The sequence below is a fragment of the Rhamphochromis sp. 'chilingali' genome, assembly GCF_963969265.1.
Source record: "Rhamphochromis sp. 'chilingali' genome assembly, chromosome: 8".
In the NCBI taxonomy this organism is placed as follows: Eukaryota; Metazoa; Chordata; class Actinopteri; order Cichliformes; family Cichlidae; genus Rhamphochromis; species Rhamphochromis sp. 'chilingali'.
In genome coordinates, this window is record NC_137935.1 from 13,322,636 (window position 1) to 13,343,412 (window position 20,777).

The 20,777-nt window shown below is 40.7% G+C and overlaps 1 protein-coding gene across 5 annotated transcripts in view; it reads left to right on the forward strand.

Moving 5' to 3' along the window:
* Nucleotides 1–20,777, forward strand: part of cadm1b (cell adhesion molecule 1b) — a 167,385-nt gene that overhangs the window by 106,580 nt on the left and 40,028 nt on the right. For 4 of the 5 annotated variants that reach the window (XM_080888454.1, XM_080888452.1, XM_080888456.1 and 1 more), the window contains exons 2-4: nt 2,085–2,105; nt 10,942–11,088; nt 17,949–18,101. In XM_080888454.1, coding sequence (XP_080744580.1) covers nt 2,085–2,105; nt 10,942–11,088; nt 17,949–18,101 — 321 coding nt within the window. The remainder of the gene's footprint in view (nt 1–2,084; nt 2,106–10,941; nt 11,089–17,948; nt 18,102–20,777) is intronic. The other variant, XM_080888453.1, reaches the window with a different exon arrangement.

Here is a 20,777-nt window from a genome sequence, read left to right on the forward strand (position 1 = left end):
GAGAGAGAGAGAGGCTATGTGCCACTCTTGCCACACAGACATCTTGTCTCCGGAGATCTTAGTTTGCCTCAGTGACTAAAAAACAGCGTGCATTATTATGGATTCACTGGGGTGGCAATGGGTTGAACGTAGACCCCTGAATACTGGTGCACTTAGAGCCTCACTTCGTATAGAAAACATACTGCAGTGCAAGAGTCTGCCCTTTCAAATGCTCACAATGAGCCGGTTTCCAGCAGGAAATGTAGCATCAATGTAGGTGGAGAGTGTGAAATGCTCCACTTTTGTGTTTCTGAACATAATGTTGCTCATTGTGCAGAACGGGAAGATGCGATTTGGATGAAAAGGAAAAGAGGTGAGGCGACAAGGACAGACATTATTTGGAGGACGGTTAGCCTGCCTGCTCTCATCCAGTGTGATTGACATATTGGTGCAATGGGTGCACTCGCACGAATGCCATCACATGCATTTCCCCAGAAATCTGTCTATCAGCACTGTCTAAGCAGAGCGACAGCCATGACATCTAATCACAGGCGAGCTGGCACCTCATAACTTCTACCTAATGTGCTGCAGGTACAGAGGAGAGAAGGGGAGCGCTGCACGACAGCACCCCCGCCACCAAAACACTATTTATAGCCCCTTCAGAGGCCACCAGCAGGAAGTGGATCATACTGAAGGGTTAGGGAAGGTGTCACTACACTATATCACAAGTCTCTGTGTTTAGATATAGGTCTCTCTTGACAAGATTAAACACCGAGATGCCCCGCTATCAGGCCGACGCATTTTTCTGGGTTATAGTCCTGACAAAGTATTGCAGCAAAACGAGGGCAGATATGGTACACATACAAGATGATAATGAGTCATTTACATAATGTTGCTACAACATTATAATTACCTGGCAATTAAAGCAGCTCAAAAGCCTCATTATGGACTGTCCTGAGGACTGGTTGGACTGGGATACATGCAGCGTGCTCATTCAAGCTCAAGTCTATCAACGCCTATTATTCGTGAGTTCTTTTTTTTTTTTTTACATCAACTGCCCAGAAGCCTCATTCTGGTGAATTATCACATATAAGCAAGTTTTGGCTGACACGCTGTGTTTTAGATGAAGCAAAGCTTTAAGTTAGTGAGATATCGTTGCGGGCTCCTGGACAACGTTCAAAATTTGTTTCCCATCATGTGTGATTTGTCACTCACATTTTTGTGTCCCGAGGGACTTGCTGACACGTCGAAAATGCACAAAGGAGCCATAACAAGGACATGTGTCATACCTTACACCCTTATTAAGCCAGCAATGACAAGTTAGACAGGCAGTCACTTCACCATACTGTACAGCACGCTTGGCACTGAAGCTCCCATTGCTCACAGCCAGAGTAAAGAAGCACCAAAGTCTGTGTGAAATGTCAATATAATAAAAGATGGTGCGAAATATAAAAATGTAGATGTGCAGCAAGGGGGCAAGAGATTTGTGTGTGTGTGCATGTGTGTGTGTCAGAGTTGTTTATGAATAGCAGACAATGAATGATGGAAGCTCTCCCGAGGGTACAGGCCCTGAGCAATGCTGCAGGGACTTGGGAACGCGCCAGTCTCCCATGCCCTGTGAGATGCCAGTTTGGGTGGGCACCGTTCCGAATGGGTGCTCTCTTCTCCAGGATACACGGCGGGTCCCAGGGGAGCGTCTCCAGGCAGTGGCTGCTCCACAGTGGGGCTGGCTGGAATCTCAATCAGGGACACAAGGGGTAGAAAACAAAGTCCAAATATTCCCTCTGTACCTCTATATTGATGTAACATCGGAAAATAGATGAAGGCAGGAAAATGGCTCATTACGTCGGAATCGCACACACCTGTGTTGTAAAAATGACTCATTATGACGGCTTTTGTATTTGTCTTAATTGGTGGAAAATTACACAAATAGCATATGGAGCTTGAATTTAATGAATTTCAACAAGCCTATTTAAAAATTAAGAATATGCTTTTTGTTACCAGTGGAATATAGCTCCCTGCTTACATCCTGTCTGCTCACAACTTGTCTGTTTTTTTTTCTCCTCTTTTCTCTCCTGCTCTCCTTCTCACCTGTGCTGCAACAGGAGCTGCTGAAACCCTGACAGGTAATCTTTCTTTTTGCTACCTGCTGTTCATTTGGAAGTGCTTGCTTCTGTCTGTGTCTGTTGATTGGCTGTCCATTGCGGTTTGTTCATCTGTGCATATTTACATGAATGGCTGGTTATGTTCATAACGTTTCTTTTCAGGAAGGAGGAGATAGCCGTCGGCTCACAGCTCTGATCCTCTGTTTTTATTTGTAATTCTCAAATCAACATTTCACCACATGTAATGGCTGATTTCGATTTCTTTTCAAGCCACTTGGTTTCCTCTTCAATTTGTCTGTAGTTTTGACACATTCCTGCTCCTAACTATAGAAGTTTTGCTAATCTCCTCCCATTCTGTAGCCTCTCCAAAAGTAGAATCTCAGCAGTAAAAGTGTGAGGAATGAATTTAACAATGTGTTTTTCTCTCTTTCCGAGCTGTAAACAGCAGTATTTTCACATAATTTCCATCCTGTAATAAACTAAATCAGTGCTACTTCCCAGGCTAAGAGCCGTAATTACCTAGTTTGAGGGGTGAGGCTATGAAAAAAAAGACCTGTCACGACAGAATATCCACTAAGGTTATTTTCCCAAGCTGCTCCTTTATCAGAGGATAAGTGTTGCAAGTAAACACTCAAAAAGAGTTAATATGGAATGAAGCATGATATTATCATATTAGTGCCTAAACTTAACCGAATTACTAGTTAACTTATTACTAGTACTAGTACTGGGTTGGCCCAGCTTTTGCCTCCAGAACTGCTTTAATAGCATCGTTTGAACAAGGTGCTGGAACAATTCTCAGAGATTTTGGTGAATATCGTCATCGTCTGTTACACAGTTGTTGCAGATTTGTTGGCTGGACAGCAAAAATAATCAGTTAGGCTGTTCCATTAAAATGGTAATCAATTGATGGTGGACCAAAGTGTACCCAGAAAATATCCCTGACATCATTAAACCAACACCAGCAGCCTGAACTGTTGATCCAAGACATGATGGGCCCATTTCAATTTCTGACCCTACCATCATAATGTCACAGTAAAAACAAAGACTCATCAGACCAAGCAGTGTTCTTTAACTTTGGTGAATGCATACGAACTGATAGGAGTCTGGTCTTCTGCTGCTGCAGCCCATCTGGTTCAAGGTTCAATGTTCAGTCAGTGATCAGTGCTGAGTGTTGTGCATTCAGAGATGCTTCTCTGCATAGACATGTAAACCCTAGAAATCTCTGTGACATTGTGGTTTTTAACCTCCTAAGACCCGAACTCTTTCATGGCATACATTTTTAATTTCTCTTTGATATTTGGCTTTATAGTGTTTGATAGGACACTATAAAGTTACAATCGAGTAATGATGTGCAAAACTCTTTATTTGGTGTCTGAACACAGCAGCATTTTGCTTGAGTACAAAAACAAAATGAGAAACAACAATTGTGCCCCTTTGAACAATATGGCTAATTTGAAAGCCATTTGAAAGAGCAAAATTTAGTATTGTGGTCTAGACAACCCAAAATGTGATGTGGACGCCGGTCCTAGGAGGTTAAAATACTCAGGCCAGCATATCTGGCACCAACAATTATACCACATTCAAAGTCCCTTGAATTGCCTAAATGTATCGAGTTCCTTCCATGTGATTGGATGGTTATGTGGTGTCATTAAAGAGCAGTTGAACAGGTGTACCTAGTGAAGTAGCTTGTGAGTGTAGTATATGGTGTTTAACCTTTCATGGACCAATACAAAAACAAACAGTGAACACAGTGAGCGTGCAGACCTAGTGAGAATCATTCAAAGGGATTTTTCATATCTTTGCAGTTTTATTCACTTAAAACTCATCTCTAAAGAGCTGCTACCGCTGATGAGTGTGATTTATAAACCCGCTGGAGTCTTTCGTTTCTGTGAGAAAAACAACACTGTAATATTTTAGTTGATAAAAGATGCTTTTTCAGGAAGGACATCCTTTTTTCTAGTTGTGTTGCAGCATCATTATACAAACGGGCACCCTTAGCTTCTAAGAGAGCTTATATTTAGTTAGAAAAAAAACGATGGTCAAATTAGGGGGTACGAATTATTTTTTTGAAGCTTTTCCATGCAGGTCTAGGAGAAATGGCACAGCGCTAATTATACCCTGAGACACAGGCCTTCTTTCTTGTGAACATCCTTAAAACAGCATTTCATCATGAGGATCAGGATTTAATGACTGAGAGGGATAAAGTGCAAAAAGGCAGCATCAGAGAAAGAGAGGGAGAAACTTTTATTGTTAATGACTGTCTATAGTCCTGGTTGTTCCTTGAAAGGACATGACTGCTGCAGACAGCGGTGACTCAAGGGAGAGGAATTGGGGGCTGGCTATCCTGCTTTTTGCTGCCCCTTTCATGTCTTTTGATGTGAAAACAAGAGAGAAAAGTTCAAAGAAAGCGCGAGCTCCATTCAAAAGGTGCCTGTCTCCGAACTTCTGATGGAAGAGCCGACCCCCTAATATTTCCTGATTTCGTCAACTTTTGTAAAAATTGGTCAGGTTTGTGCCGTTTTGCATTTTGAGTACGGCTGATGAACCGAGACTCCGCGCCAGACACTTCATGCCAGATTGTACATCCCCTTGGAGAGCACACAGACTTTTGAAGGTCTGTATTTCCCTCTGACTGTTTCATTCAGTATGTTGTGATGCAGGAACAGGAGGGCAGCCATGTGTAGAGATACAGGCACTTTACTCTCCCAGACAGCTGCTGGAATGAGTGTGAATTTATCAGCCAGTCATCTGTGCCATGCCTCTGCCCACTCCCCCCTACATCCCCACCCACCACCCAGAATTAATGACTGCCTTTCCTCATTTGCACCCAATCATGACTAGGATGCCGAGGCAATTGAAAATGTTTACTTCAGTTGCGAAAACCCTCCATGTTCCACAAAGTGGCCTGTTTTTACTTTGATGGGATTGCTAATCACAGCGACGATATTTATGTGTGTTTTGAATTGGAGATGAGCCTAGGCTAGGATATTGGAGGGGGACCAACCTTGCTTGGGGCTGCTAAACCTTATGGAGAATTTATCTTTTGCGTTCCCTTTCTCTCAGCCCAACAGATTGGGAGCTGAATAACCTTGCTTTGAGGCTGCTGCTCTATGTTGCTGTTGTGACTGCCAAATATATTACTTTTACAGCAATGAAATAAAATAGACATCAAAACACTACACTTTGCTTTTGCCTAAAAACACTATTATGTAGTGTACAGAGGAGCTGCACTGTATTGTTTTCTTTATACTATACTAGAATGCATCCACATTTTAAATCTTCACGTGAGGTCATTTTTGATTTGATGCTCACCATTATCTTGTTTTATTCTATTATTTTAGATGGTAAACAACTAGTGTAGCTAGAAAGTGCCTCTTTCTTCTTATCACTGATTCAGTCGTTCTCATACACCATATTGCTAATGGGTCAGGAGCAAATTATGTGACACTGGAGACTTTAAAAGCTGTGATTAAAGTCTGATATAGGTTTTTTTGTAGACTAATAACATTCTGTGAAACCCATGAGACCAGAATACTGACTTTAAACTAATGCAGCTCATCAGAACAAACCCTGAATTGCCGTCATATTGAATTTTTCCTTCACCTCACAATGAGCCCTGTTTCCTTGAAATTACTTCCTTATTCAAGTAAACTGCACTCTCAAGGGAGGCATCTCCTGGATTCAAATACGTTTGTAGTCAAGTCAACATATCTTTGCCATTTATGTTTTTGTTTTCTTCCCTTTTTCAGGCAACAAATCACATTAGATGGTTGGAACCAACCCTCAGAAACTGAGGAGAAGCTGACATGAGCTCCAGCTTCTTCTTTGAGTAATATTTGTGCCTAATCTAATCTGAAAAGTTAACTTAAAAGAAAAAAGGAGTAGAAATGTCTAAAGGTTACAAGCTGGGGTTAAAGTGGGATTTCACAGGTGTAGCAGTGCAGCTTGGAGAAAAGAAGAATTCAAATAGTCACACTTTTTGTATGCTCTGTGACCAGCTAACCTGTGTTGTAACACCTCACAGCTCGTTATTCTACTGAATGCAGCAACTTATAAGTAGGGCTTACACAAACCTTATGGCTAGATTTCCAATCCCTAGATGCTATACAGCTATTATAGGTAGAATTTGGTGAGTGAATCTAATCCGCATTATTGCCTTAAATGTAAACTAATTGCTACCCTGTATGTAACCAGTCCATTACTGAAGACTTTATCACAATACTGTAAGCTAACCAGGTTAGCCTGCACTAAACTGCCTAGTTTTTAACGCAGTGTTTGAATAACACAGACAAACTATACTTCAAGATATTTCACTAAAACATAATTCAGCAACACACCTTGTGTAGATCCAGTTTATGATTTTAAAAACTCTGCAATGAATTAGGACATTATATGCAAGCTTAACATTGCCAGTGTGTAACATTTCACTTGCTAAGCTGTGCTTACCTTTGAAAATAGTCTCCCGTCTTCTCCTTTCCTCCCCTTCTTACATCTTTATCCATCTCTCTGTGTCACATATTGACATGTTTCCTCACGATTTTACATTTAACTCACAGACACATTTTGTCAGACTGCACAAAATAGTTTGTATGTTCTTTGAGCTGTTTCTAAAGGCACGTTTGAAATTACATAGCACATAAAAACAATGATCCTCCTCAGTAGTTAACCAGATCCTTGAAGTTTTGCGACCGCCACTTTGCATCTGCACCATTAACACATTAAAAGGTACACGTATGTCCATGATGTCGCTGGAAGCAACGCCAGGCTGCAGCACATGAGAAATGAACTCTTGATTCTTCCGACACATGATCCCCTGGTTACAACTCTTCAACATGGTTTTGGTTCATATGTGAGGATGAGGATCAGATTATGCTACTTTTCAGCCTGTTTTTAAACTCGTGCTGTTACGCTATCACAAAAAAAGACTGTTTAATTCTGTGTTTAACCATAAAGCCTGGCTAGCATACCAGTAATGCCCTTGCAGTTAGCTACAATGATAAATCCATTCCTGTCTTTCTGGCTGTCACATAATTTTTCTCCTTAGGTTAACTTTTACAAGGTTTTTATCATTCAATCATCTATCATTGCTTGTATTAGAAATGTAATAAAAGTTCAACATTTGTGGCAGGGGGTTGGGCAGGAGTGTGGAAGGTATTGTCACACTGGTATATAGGGTTGCCAACTCCCTGAAAAATAAATAAGGGACACCTCGTGGCCAGGGCTGGGCAACCCAGTTGTCTTCACCCTTCCCAGTGTGGTAGCTCTTTTTTTGTGTGTGAAATTATTTTTTAACCATTTGACTTGAACTTGATTTAAGCAGATGCATATTCTTTGTGATATGACTATATGTGAAACAAATGATCATTTAGCCATTTATTTTTAGCTCAAAATGACAACATTAACACAGTAAAACAGGTCTCTTTCTTAAACAGAAGCCTGTCATGCTTAACTTTTGAGAATATAAGTAAATCTTTCTTTAAAAGAACTCTGTCCTGCTTAACTTAAAATTATATAAATTAATAGAAAGCAATAGAACAAAAATATTCTTGTAACAGTGCACATATAGTGCATTTAGTACAATTGGCTTCAGCTGAGGTATTATTTCAGCTTTTCTAATGCTAATCAGCTGCTCCTGTTTGTAAACCCGCTTGTTCCCATGATTACGCATCATAACTCATCATCATTATTCATCTATGTATTACTTTTATGTATTAGTCATCTATTTGTTGTAATCATTTATCCTTGCAGTTGTTTATTACACAAAATAAGTTATATTATCACACTTCTGGCCACATAGCGCTGATATCCACTGCACATGCCCATATTAACCTTAACCAGAGGGTTTAAAAAAACAAACCAGTGTTTACATACCATATCTGCTTCTGCCATGCCTGGTGGACAAGAAATTGGTTAAGGGTTCCCCGAGCTTTCACGCCCCTCGTGTTCTTCATGTGCCCATTAGAAGCATGCCTATGGAAAAAGTGCGCCAGCACACAGTGCAGTGCTTTATAGTGCACTTTTCCAGCCAGGTGTTTTCCTTTTCCCATTCCTCCCTGTACTTTTGCAGCCTTTTTTTTTTCTTTCTCTGAGCGAACAAACATTGCTGCTCTAACGCTGGGCTTACACTGTGCGATTTTTGGCCCATTTTGAGCCGATTTTTGAGTCGTGCGACCGATTTGGTGATCGGCCCGATTTTGGCCTTCATCGTGCATCGTGTAGTATACGTGGGGTAACGAGAAGCGATTAACACCTCGAGCAGCTCCCGATCATCAATCGCTCGTGAGGGTGTCACCACAGGCGCTCACATTGCTCGCGCGCAAACACATAAACGTCGGTGAAAAAGACGGAGCAGCACAGCTGTGCAGCGTGTGATCTGGACACAAGCGATGGAGGCACAACTTGTAGAACTTTGGAAAGCTCATCCGAGCCTTTTCGATGTGGCATCACAAAATTATCACGACCACAACAACCGTGAAAATAGTTGGATTTACACTGTTGCTCAATCACAGCTGCCTTATTAATGTTTTTCATTAGCAATTTAGCAAAGTTGATGGTGGCGGTGTGCGTGTCTGTGTGAGTGAAAGACAGACAGAGAGAGAGAGCGACAGATTTTCTGTTATAACCTTCATTTTATGGAGGCACAGTGTGCCGTCCGAGACTTGCACCGCAGTGTCGGCGTTTGTTTCCCTGTTGGCCGGTATTTTCTTCGTAAGCGACCTTTCCTCGACCAATGAGATAAGCGATAATCTGACTTGTCATACTCGAATTGTCATAAGTGTGCTGTCAGCTCATTGGTCACAAAGCAGGAGAGGGGCTGGGAATTATGTTTTCAAACAAAGCGTTAATTCCATTAAAAGTTATAGACTACTTTTGATTCTCACTGTATTACGGGATAAAGTGCGTCCCTTATTAGCTCAATACGGGACGTGAACTTTTGTTTCTAAATACGGGACGATTCCGTTTTTTAAGGGACGGTTGGCAACCCTACTGGTATACAGCCTGCTATAGCAAGCCAGGGATTTTTGTAAGTTTGGCCTACGTTTCAGAACCGTTACACCTCCGTGAACTCGCTTGTCAGGTATTTTGTTGAAGAGAAAATAGGTTTGCGTTCAATTGTAAAGGGGAATATAGTGTAGCTGTTTGAACTTATATTTTAGGGAGCAGGATTGTCACAATATATAGTGTTTATTGATTAATTCACAGTTAACCGTTACACAGTTTTTTCAGGTACCTGGTAGATTGTGGTGATTCCTCTATGGATTCAGCCTGTGGCAGTGTGCACTATTTTGCACTGACTTTAGTCACAGTGTAGGTGGGATCCACACTTTTCTGATCTGCATGTGCACTATCCACTCATTATTTGCTGTGGCTTGTTTTTACACAAGGGAAACTAAAGGTCTAATATATATGTTACATTAAAACATAGATCTCATTTCCATTTTTATATGCATTACAATCCATCAGTCAGAGGTAATGTGCTGAAAAAGATGGGGCTTCAAACCTTTTTTTGCATTTTCTCATGTACTCTCTCATTTACACATTCAGTCATTGTTGTCCTATCTGAGCAGTTATTCTTGGACGTATTCTTAGTCCATGCCTGTTCAGCAGTATTACATGAAATTGTCCTCAACCACATTAGCATGTAGTAAATATTACCTATTTACGATAAACCTTTAATTGACTGTATTGTGTACTTGTTGGACATAATCTGTGGCTGTTTTTACCTATTACCTTCCTTTTGTCCTGAGCCTGAGACCCGGCAGCAGAGTGGAATGAAATGGGTAGTTCATTGCATCAGACAGGTCTGAGGAGCTTTTCTCCACAGGAGGTTAATTTCTTATTGCTTGCCGCATTCACAGAGTTCATTTTGAATCATGTTAGTTTGCCTGTCTATTCCCATTATCACTATCTGAAAATGCAGGCGTTTTTTTCCCCCCCTCCACTTTGTAAATGTCAGAATGCAATAGAGGTGTCTGACAACTCGGGCATGCAAATGTGCTTTTGATGTTTTCTTGGGGCTGTGGCTTAGAGTGTTGTTCCTCCGCTGGTGTGAATCTGAAGCATTAAAACGTATTCTCCATTCTTCTTACGCTTTTTTGGCTCCTGCCGGATAAATATAGCACAAGGTGACTTTTGATTCTCTTCCTCTTTCTCTCCAAAGACAGGGGAAACAAAGCAAGGCTTTTTGTGTGTGGGGGGTTTGGTGTGAGGTGTAAGTTACGATGACAAGGTCCAGGGTCTGTCAGTGGCAACAATGCCAGTGTACAGAGAGTGACTCAGATGCTTACAGCACTTTTATTCCTAGAGATACAGAACAGAACCGCTGAGCACACTGAGCACACATTGGTCACATGGAACCTCAGATGGAGGGCTCTGATAAAGCTTAACCATATACAGCATCCAACTCGGCTCATCTCTCCTCTCTCTGTTCTCTCGTGCTCTGTTTAACTCCCCCTCTCTTCTTCACCTCCTCCACCCCACCCATATCTACTACTTGCCACTTTCTTACACTCGTTCTTTGTCTCTTTTTCTTCCTACCCTCTCCTCACTCCCTACCTTCGTGGGCAGCAGAGCTTACAGCCCATCTGGCACTGACTCACAGGGCCCACTCTGAGCTGGGGGAGATCAATAGTGACAAACACTGCACATGGCTCTTATATTAAAAGGATTAGACATGGCTGCAAACAGACAATCTACACGGCCTATTCACGTATCTTTGCACTGTGCGTGTGTTGACATGCAGTCCCTGTTGTTAGAAACATAAATATTTAAGATACTTTAAATATCCAGACAGAGATGCTTGTTCCACATTTCAAATGTATTTTTTGCTTCTGTGTTTTCTGCCTGCGTTGTGAAGTCGAAGGTCAGAATCTGGCAACTGACAACGTGACGGTGATTGAGGGGGAAACGGCCACCATCAGCTGCAGAGTGAGGAACAACGATGACTCCGTCATCCAGCTGCTCAACCCCAACAGACAGACCATTTACTTCAAAGACGTTAGACGTAAGTGCCAGTGTGTCTTGCACACACACACACATACAGACAGACACACACACACACACACACAAGATGTCTTTCTGCTGTGAGTCGTCATCATTCTTCCTTTTTTGAAGAAAAGCATTTGTCAGTTAGCGCCTGTATTGTGTTTGTAAGCATGACGCCTTGAAATGCAAACTTGTGGTCCTTGTTTGCACCAAGGACCATGAGTGCAAACAATTGATGGAAATAGAAGAAATCCAATTTCTTTTAATCCTGAGTACCAGATACCAAGAATATTTGTACTGTCAGTTTTAGAGAATCTTTTTTTTTATGTTTATGACTTTTATACAGTAGTTTGGCACTGGTAAGATAAGCCTGGTCACTCTTGGCATACTCCCGCTGGTATAAATACTTTCAGGATTTTGATAGTTATGCACAGTATCTGGGGTTGACATCTAGTAAACAAACAAAATAGATTACTTCTACTACTACTATTACTCTTTTATTTTGGTCATTTTAAATCATAGCTGCTGAAAGCTGGAGTGTGTTGATGTGAGGACCCAAATGCAAGGACACAGAGAGGCAGAGTTTAAAACAAGAAGTGACTGACAGAAATTCAATAAACATAATCCATGAAAAAGCCCAAAGGGAAAAATAAACAGAAATCCCAAACAGGTATGAGATAAATCCAGAAACACTGGGCGATAACTAGGAATTAAAGACAAACAGGGACTCGGAGTTAGGAGTAAACGATATAACACAACAGAGGACGAAAAAAGACTGAGTTCATTTATACAGACAGGTGCACTGAGGGGTGACCAAAGAAAGTGGAAACAACAGGGGAACAAGAGACAGCTGAACTAAACCTAGATAAGAACAGAACAGATTAAAACACAGTATAAAACAAATGGGGAGACCAAAACCACAAGTAGCCAAAAACAAACAAACAATACTACTAGATATCAAAACCAAAGCAAACAATAATCAAACACAGAACAAAGCAATTTGAAAAACTGGAACTTTACTCAAAAGTCTTCCGACTCAAAGACACGCGTTCATGATAATAATATGACCCTGTGATAATAGTCCAGGATACGGTGCTCCCACTTCCTGGAATAATCTGCCGAAGGAGTTGAAATTGTCAGAAGTGGTTACCTTGGGGGAGTTTAAGTCAAATTTTAGAAGAACAAGAGAATACCTCTTTTAGTCAGTGCGACTGTTTTTAATGTCGCTCTTAATGACCAGATATCATATATTGTTTTTCACATGTTTGTGTGGAAAATTGCATTTGTTTTAAATTGTTATGTCATTATGTGGCGTATGCGTGTTTGGCTTTTGCTGATTTTTACCTGGATAAATAAAGGAATAATAAAATAATAACACATATGTTAAATGGCCTGCATTTGTATAGCACTTTTCTAGTCCCTAAGGACCCCAAAGCGCTTCACACTACATTCAGTCATTCACCCATTCACACACTGGTGATGGCAGCTACACTGTAGCCACAGCTGCCCTGGGGCGCACTGACAGAGGCGAGGCTGCCTGACACTGGCGCCACCGGGCCCTCTGACCACCACCAGTAGGCAAACATGGGGTTAGTATCTTGCCCAAGGATATTTGGCATGCAGCCAGGAGGCAGCCTGGGATCAAACCACCGACCTTCTGATTAGTGGCTGACCTACTCTGCCACCTGAGCTACAGCCACCCCCTATTCAATTTATCCTAATCGTATTAATAATAAGCAAACTAAGGTTATAATAATGGCTCTTCTTCCAGAAGACTATGGTGCAAGAATCTGTCAGGGTATAATTTAATGTGCAATGTGTGTATTAGTTTCCATGTTAAATACCCACTTTCAAACTTCAACAACAAAAACTGTAACCTATTAAGAATCTTTTCCTCACTGTCAAGTGGAATAATTTATAATCTATTGCAAAAAAACCCAAAAAAATTCTATTGAAAGTTACAAAATTTACCTCCACTTGTCATGGGCTGGGTCTGTGACCCGGTGTTTGAGTTCTTATATATTTTGGTATTCATTTGTGCCCTAGTTTAGTTAATCTAGTTAATTTCGAGGTTGCTGTTTAGTCCTTTGTTTCTTAGTTGTTTATGTCATCTCCTCCTGTATTCAGTCTCCCTGGTCCGTGCGTCTACCTGTCATGCGTCATGTCTGTGTGGTTATGTTCAGTTCAGGTCACGTCTAATCCCCATGTTTCCTGTTTTACTTTGAAAGTCTGTGTCTAATGTCAGTGTATGTAGTTTCACTTTCCCTGTCCTGTCATTAGGTTCATGTGTATCAGCTGTTCCCCCTCATGTGTTTCCACTTCCCTTGATCATCCCTTATGTGTATTTAGTCTTTGTGTTTCATTCAGTCTGTGTCGCGTCATCTGTTCCCACCCTCCATGTTTTCACAGCCAGTCTTTGCAGTCATCGTCATAGTTCTCCGAGTCTCCATAATTTATCACAGTATTAGTTTCCCAGTTAAGTTATAGTTTAGTCACGGTATTTCTGCTTTGTTTGAACTCTGTGTCATCAGCCATAATAAAGGCTCGCTTTCAGTTTAAGTTCACTCCCGTCTACTCACTTGTGTTCGCACCTGGGTCCACCACACACACCACCGCACGGCCTCCGTCCACAGACCGTGACACCACTTAAGCAGAGCAGAGATGTTTAGCTGTCTTTCTTTAATGTTACTCAGATGTGACAGCCTGAAATGATCCTGTGCATTTCTCACCGATATTTTATTTTTTAGTCAATTGTCAAAGAACACAATAAACAGAGTAATCATAAACAGCCTATTCCTGCAGCATAGTGGAACATCATATTTCTCCTCATTAGCTTGTCCACAACATCTCGTCTACACTCTCGTCTAGACTTTTTGCTTATTTTGCTTATTTTGTGCGATTGTTGCACGTAAAGAGCTGCAACAATTGTAAACACATCCCGTTCAAAGGAATTGTCCTGTGTTTGGCATTACTGTGAAGATATCAGATATCACTAGAACATCAGCTCCAGCTTTTTGTCAGATTTTCTGTCCAAACATGATTCCATCTGTCCTTGACTTTCTGGCTCTTTTACACAAGTCATTAGGCTAAGAATACTGCAAGATTGATATGAGATAATTAACAATGCTACCATAATGGGAATACTTTTGTGTCCTTGTCACTGTTCGATTTTACGATAATCTCTTAGATTAGGATATTGAACATTATGATTATGCATGAGCATATGGGCTACTTCTACTCCGAACTGAGTTTTTGTCTCTGCTTTTTTTTTTTAAAACTTGTTTATATCTGGGATCTGAGCCAAGATTCAAGGTGAACGAGGAACACCCTTCATTTCGGTCTATATTGCATCCCAGCTGTTTCACAAGTCTAGGTAGTGAGACGTGTGTTCCATTTTCCACTAGCGAAGAGCATCGGGGGAGTTTGAGTACACATCTTTGTCATATTTGTACAAAATGCCTAAAGCTGTCTCACAATATGGCAGAGAAGAATGGACTGTAAAATAGCAAAGATCATGTTGTGCTCTACACCTAAAAAAATATTTATTTTGACACCAAAGAGCAGATAGAAAAGCAACAGTGAATAATTCACTGTTACATCACAGAGACAATCAAATTTAGATCAGCACTGCTAAGGAAATCTTTCCATGATGTTAAGACAACATTTTCCTCTTCGTGCTTTGTCGAGGCGCTCCAAGCGGGCCTATAAACGTGGCATTTTCTCCGCCTAACTCAATGCAGTGCCGCCTTCAATTACAAAAAACAAGCAGTTTTGTTTATCCACGATTAGATCTGAGTATATGTTTGGCTGGAGTGTTTCTGGTCCGCCGCTGCATATTTGTGCTTCTGGTAATGGGGTTTAGTGAACCCCATAGCAGCGCTATTCTAGGCTCTGTTCCTAAAGGACTGCTGGTTCTGCTGGGACCCCCCTCGGCCAGTGGCATTGTTACCTGTCAACGGGGCCGCCTGACACAGTGGCAGATCTTTGTATACAAGGAAGTAAACAGCAGTGACACAGAGACACACCAGGAGCCAGAACAGTGGCTACAAGCAAAGCGGCAGCCGCAGAAACACAGATACGCACAGAAATACCAAAACGATAACAGCTTTACAGTACCAGTGAAGGCCATATAAACAAATTTCTGCTGCACCAAATAAAGATGAATTATGTCACAGGTAGAAGCGGAGCGAGTCTTGTTAGGGTGAGCCATTTATTGTGCCAGATACATGCGAAATGACATGCAATTTGGCAGACTTGTCATCTGAAATGGGAAAAATGAGCCTTTATCAGCGAAGGTGGACCTCTTTGGATGGTGATGCAATTGAACACCATTATTTATTCACTGCATCTTCTCAGGAGTTGTCTGACTTTGTGTTACAAAGGTTTAAAATGATACTGCCGAAAGGCTTTTGTTTCAACGTCAGACCTGGTAGGTTTAGAGCTTCTGGAAACTGGTTGCTGTTACAGTTATAAGGCTGTTATAAAGACTTTTTTTTTTTAATACAAATAAAGTGAGAGCGTCAACCCAATGTGACAGTGTGAAAGGGTTCATTCATAGTTAGGAGTGTGCAGAGAATTACCAGCCAAAGCTGCGTCTTTCCTAGACTTTATTGAGCTTTACAACAAGTTTCAGCTAATTGTTTAGCGGTCTAGCAACAACTTTACCACCTTGTTTCACTTTCATCAATCTTCACGCATCAGTAAAAAGCTTAGGAGTTGGCAGAGATCTAAACCCAAGCAGCAATAGACTAAGCGCTGGATTTACAAGATTCTGATGCCTAGAAACTCCGTGCAAATGCCACATCACTGCTTTGTCGTAACAAGTACGCCGGTTATAGCAGTACTTCTTTACGACGTGAAGAATTGTGGCTGATTGAAATATATTTGACTTTAATATGCAAAAGCTCAGCCAATCTACTTCATAAGTATGCGGTGGGGACCTGGCACCATAAGCGAGCGTTTTGATTTAAATGTTCCTAAATTGTGATTGGAGCACAGAAATATGAGACATCCCCCTTTTCCGCTTCAGCCCTACTTGTAATGTACAGGCACAAATACTAAATTACTGATATAAAATATACCACAAGTGTTCTAAATTTGACAGGAAATAAATGTGTATTCATGAAGGACTTCATAAGTAGGATACTGTGAAGCATCGGATCATCGGAGCATTTAGAGAAAGTCCAGATGTCACTCTCTTTCTAAGTGTTCAAGGACCATAACTTAAGGCCCATTCTAACTAAATGTGTCTTACAGATTGACACAAGTAATGTGATTCCAAAACTGTTTATAAATTGCACTTTGATTATGAAAGGCTTTCCAAGAAAAGTACAAAAAGTACACAGATCATATATATGTATTCTTACCAATTTTTTGATTCATTAAATAGTTCCGGCTGCTGGTTGGTGGACCTAGTACTGTTGTGCACAACAAATGTGATTACAGCTCTCAGTTTTGATTAGCTCATCACCATTTCAAAGCACCAGAGAAAGGATGTCCAATCCTTGAATTTGACTTTCTGACTTCCTGATGAGAGCAGTCTCACTGGCTGCTGTGATTATTGATTTACTTGTGAGTTTACATGATGAACAATGGACTGTTTGTTGCTATTTTTTGCCAAAATTGTAAGACAATTAACTAATTATCTTTCTTTTAAGCTCTTTGAGTTGGAATATGTTCTACTTTTATATTAATAAGCATGATCTTAGACTGGATAACATTTTAATGTGAGATAATTTTTTTTTCATAAAGCCATCATATTTCCTGATATTTAATAGGCTAATGAATGTAATCATTAGACATATTTTGGTGAAAATATGCACATTCTAATAAACAGCAGACACTGTGCATCATCCACGCTCTTATGTAAGCAGCGAGCCAGTTATGAAACAGCTTTGTGTAAACTGCCATCAGCATCTCACAAGTGAAGGGTTTCCCTCCTTAGCAGGTGCTCGGATTCTCAAAGTGCATCAGTGTCATTGTTTCCCTTTGAGGAGAGACTTCCAAAGAGCTCTCAAATTATATCAGGGCATGAGGTTTCATGTTGACACTGCCCCGAGACCTTGGGTAATGATCATGATGCTAAGTGTAAAGCCTGATGGGAATAATAAACTCCCTGCGCTTTAAGGGGGCTGAATTGAGTTCGTTAGCTCGACAGATGCAGAGAGGGCTTGATAAAGAAGGCAGGTCAAAACATCAAAAGGGCTCCCAATCAAATCAACCAAAGCTGTTTATGTAAAAGAGTGCTCTGGGATGAGGGCTGACCTAAATGAAACGCAGTGGGTAAAACTCAGAGATGGCTAACCTAGTTTGATGACATTAAAAGAAATTTCAGCCAGTCTATACAGGCATTAGTATACATATTCTTGTCTACTTTTGATTTAGAGTTTGAGGCATCCGAGCCTCTCTTCTTGCACACAGTGATTTCATTCATTATGTATGTTTGAATGCCTCTCCTTTTTGTGGAATATGTGAGTTTGATGCATCCATCCATGACCAGCCGCAGCCCATTTTAAGAGTTCCTAGCTTGTTAGGAGTCTTCATGAGCACTCTTCACACTTTCCTTTCTTTGCGAGTGCTCTTTGGACTGTAAAGCTACTTTATAAATCAACTTGTATGAATCATTTTGAAACTCACTTTTCTTTTACTCAATTAAGGAGAAAGCCCACAAAAGAGCAGCACTCTGCCCACCACATTCTCTCCTCAGTCTCATTTTCTACTGTCTCTTTTGTCTTTCTCCGTCCTCTCTCTCTCTTTCTCACCACTCTCCACCACTTCCCATTTCCCCCACCCGTCCCCCTTCTTTCTCACCCCATGTCCCGTGTTTGTGTCCCTGTACTCTGTATCCTCACTGTCTCTGTCTCACATGTATCCCCACAGCTCTCAAGGACAGCCGGTTCCAGCTGGTGAATTTCTCTGACAACGAACTGCGGGTGTCTCTGTCCAATGTGTCACTCTCCGATGAGGGACGCTATGTGTGCCAGCTCTACACAGATCCTCCTCAGGAAGCCTACGCAGACATCACTGTCCTAGGTAGGTGTGAGGACACATGTGTGAACCTCACGCGCACACAGTCTTTTGTTTTATTTTGCTCCATTATAGACGGTGAATATGAAATAATAGTAATCTTTGATCCTGTTATCTTTAGCAACTGAAACAAAATGTCAGCCAATTAGGCTCTCGCGGTGCTCAACAGCATAACGAAAAGGAGCAGATGCTGAAACTGATGGCTCAGACCGCGTTGGTTTTGGCAGCTGTGTTGACTATGTGAATCCCGGTGAATGTTGACTTGGCTGCTCCAAATGATTCCCTATTGAGAGTCAGCTGTGCCACACTTTGATGCTTTGGAGTGAAATTACTCTAGTTAAGCTTTATTATACATGCAGACATCCTGGGGGATTGAAAGGAATTAAAAGCACTTTAAAGTAATTACTCTAGTTGTACAATTGAAACCTAGCTGCAGTATTTCTGAACTAAGGGTTGCATTGAAGAGTCCTTGAAATAAGCACCCTGCTGACTTTTTTCTTTCAAGTAACTGAAGTTCAGCAAGTTTGCTGTGATGAGTAATACAAGGGATGAGGGAGAACTGTTCCCCATCCTCTTTTTACACCCATAGGTTCTAATCACATATGCTTGTTTAACATTAGCTTAAAAGAAATGCAAGGAGATAGATTCGTGACTCATGCTAGCTGAAGGTGTTAATGAATGCATCACAAACTCCTTTTACTCACCTAATAAAATAAAAAAACAACAGTAATTGAGGTAATGTGGTTTGTTGGTCCGCCACTTGTTTGATGGATTGTCACGACACTGTGCAGATTATCACGCAACTCATATCAGCTACTTAAGCCCCTCTTGGGATGAATAAAATAAAAATGTGAGTCATATGACCTCTTGTGTAGGCACCTGCAGTGATTAAAATAAGCACACGTCCGTTCATTTAGACAGGTATGATATGAACAACTGCAAAAGCATCTGAAATGCAGACAAGCTGTTACAAATGAAAATATATTTTAGTCTGTAACAGCTTGTCTATTCTAGTAGCATCTAAATAAAACTATATTTCTCATGTGAGTTGGTAGAAATCGTCAAAGTTATCAAATATACAAACGAGTATCAGGCTCCCATTTTCCAGATGGTATAACAAAACTTTAAATAAATGATAATTATATGATTTAAAAATATGAACCAGTTCACTATATCAGCATGAAATGATGATGTGTCACAACCTCACAGCAGAACAAACAAAAAAGATTTTTTTTTGTTTTCAGTTGTTTTCTACTCTCCATAAGGTTAACATTCTAAATTAAAGCTTTGCTTGGATTGTGCATGCTTTCAAACGAGAACATGAAAAGATTGGATCTCCTTAGACAATAACAGAACACTGCTTAATGTTAGCCTGTAGTTTATCCTTGCCACATTCACACAAGTTTCTTTTCTTTTTTATGAGAAAATAGAGTATTTCTGTTATTGCTTCCCCAAAAATCTGCGAAAAGACTAGATATCTGTCATAGCTGGTGAGGCAACATCATTTTCAACCTCTCACACTAACGGCTACTTTAAACTACTGTGGTGAGTCTTTTAAGTGCCTACTACGATGCCGTTGCTAGCATTCATGCTTGTGCATGCTGTTAATTGCCTTGTGGTGCACCTATGCAGTGCTAGCCACAATAGAAACAAACAAAATCCTGGCTCTTTTTTCCTTCTTGGATCCCCTTTATTTGCAGTAGTGTCTTTTTTTTGTTTGGTATATCTGTCGCTCAAGTTATTCCACTTCTTTGTATAATCGTGTCCATCTCCTTCCAAGAATTCGCTGAGATATGTGAGTCCTTATATTGAATCTATAATTATTATTCCTCATACTGAAGACACAATACTTGTAGTTTTGCCTCTGTACACCACCACAGTGGAGTGTAATTTCAACAATACGTGATTGAAGTGCAGACTTACAGGTTTAATTCAAGAAAAAATGTAAATTATTGGTCTAATTGACTGGCAAGTAGTCTCATGGCCATGTGAGGCCTATTCCCTTGTTATTTTATGACAAATACAGCAGACGTGCTGTCATTTATTGCTGTCATTAATTTAATTTTAAATATGAGAAATGTTAATGCCATTATTAGGCAGAAGACAATCAAAGTCCACAATTCGGAGATGCATTCATGAATGGAAATGCAGAGAGTTTAGAAGGTGAAAACCACTAATTACACTCAAGAGCACAAAGGTCAGGTTAGATCTTTGGACAAATGAAATACCAGAATGATGGGAAAAGGATGAAACCTGTTAGACATAGTGGGGGCAGCATTGTGACGATGCGACTGCTGATAGAAGAGATTCAACCAAATGCTGCAGACTGATCAGTACAAATGACCCAAAGTGTACTGCAAAAGCAACCCAAGAGTTTCTTAAGGTAAAGAAATGGGATATTGTTCAATGGCCAAATCAGTCACATGATCTGAGCTCAACAGAGCATGCTTTTCCATTATTTGATACAAAGGTGGCTGCAGTAAAGGGGTAGCGGAGCATCTCAAGGGGGAAACAACACTTTGTGATGTCCGTGGGTTCTAAAAGTTTTTCCATCCAAGTACAAAGAGTCTTTATGTTTATATTGATTTTGAGCCTCTGAAAATGGGGAACTGTGTATAACCAGTTTGTTAAGTTTGTGTGCTTCCATCACATATTGACTGATTAATTTATTGTGATGGTGCA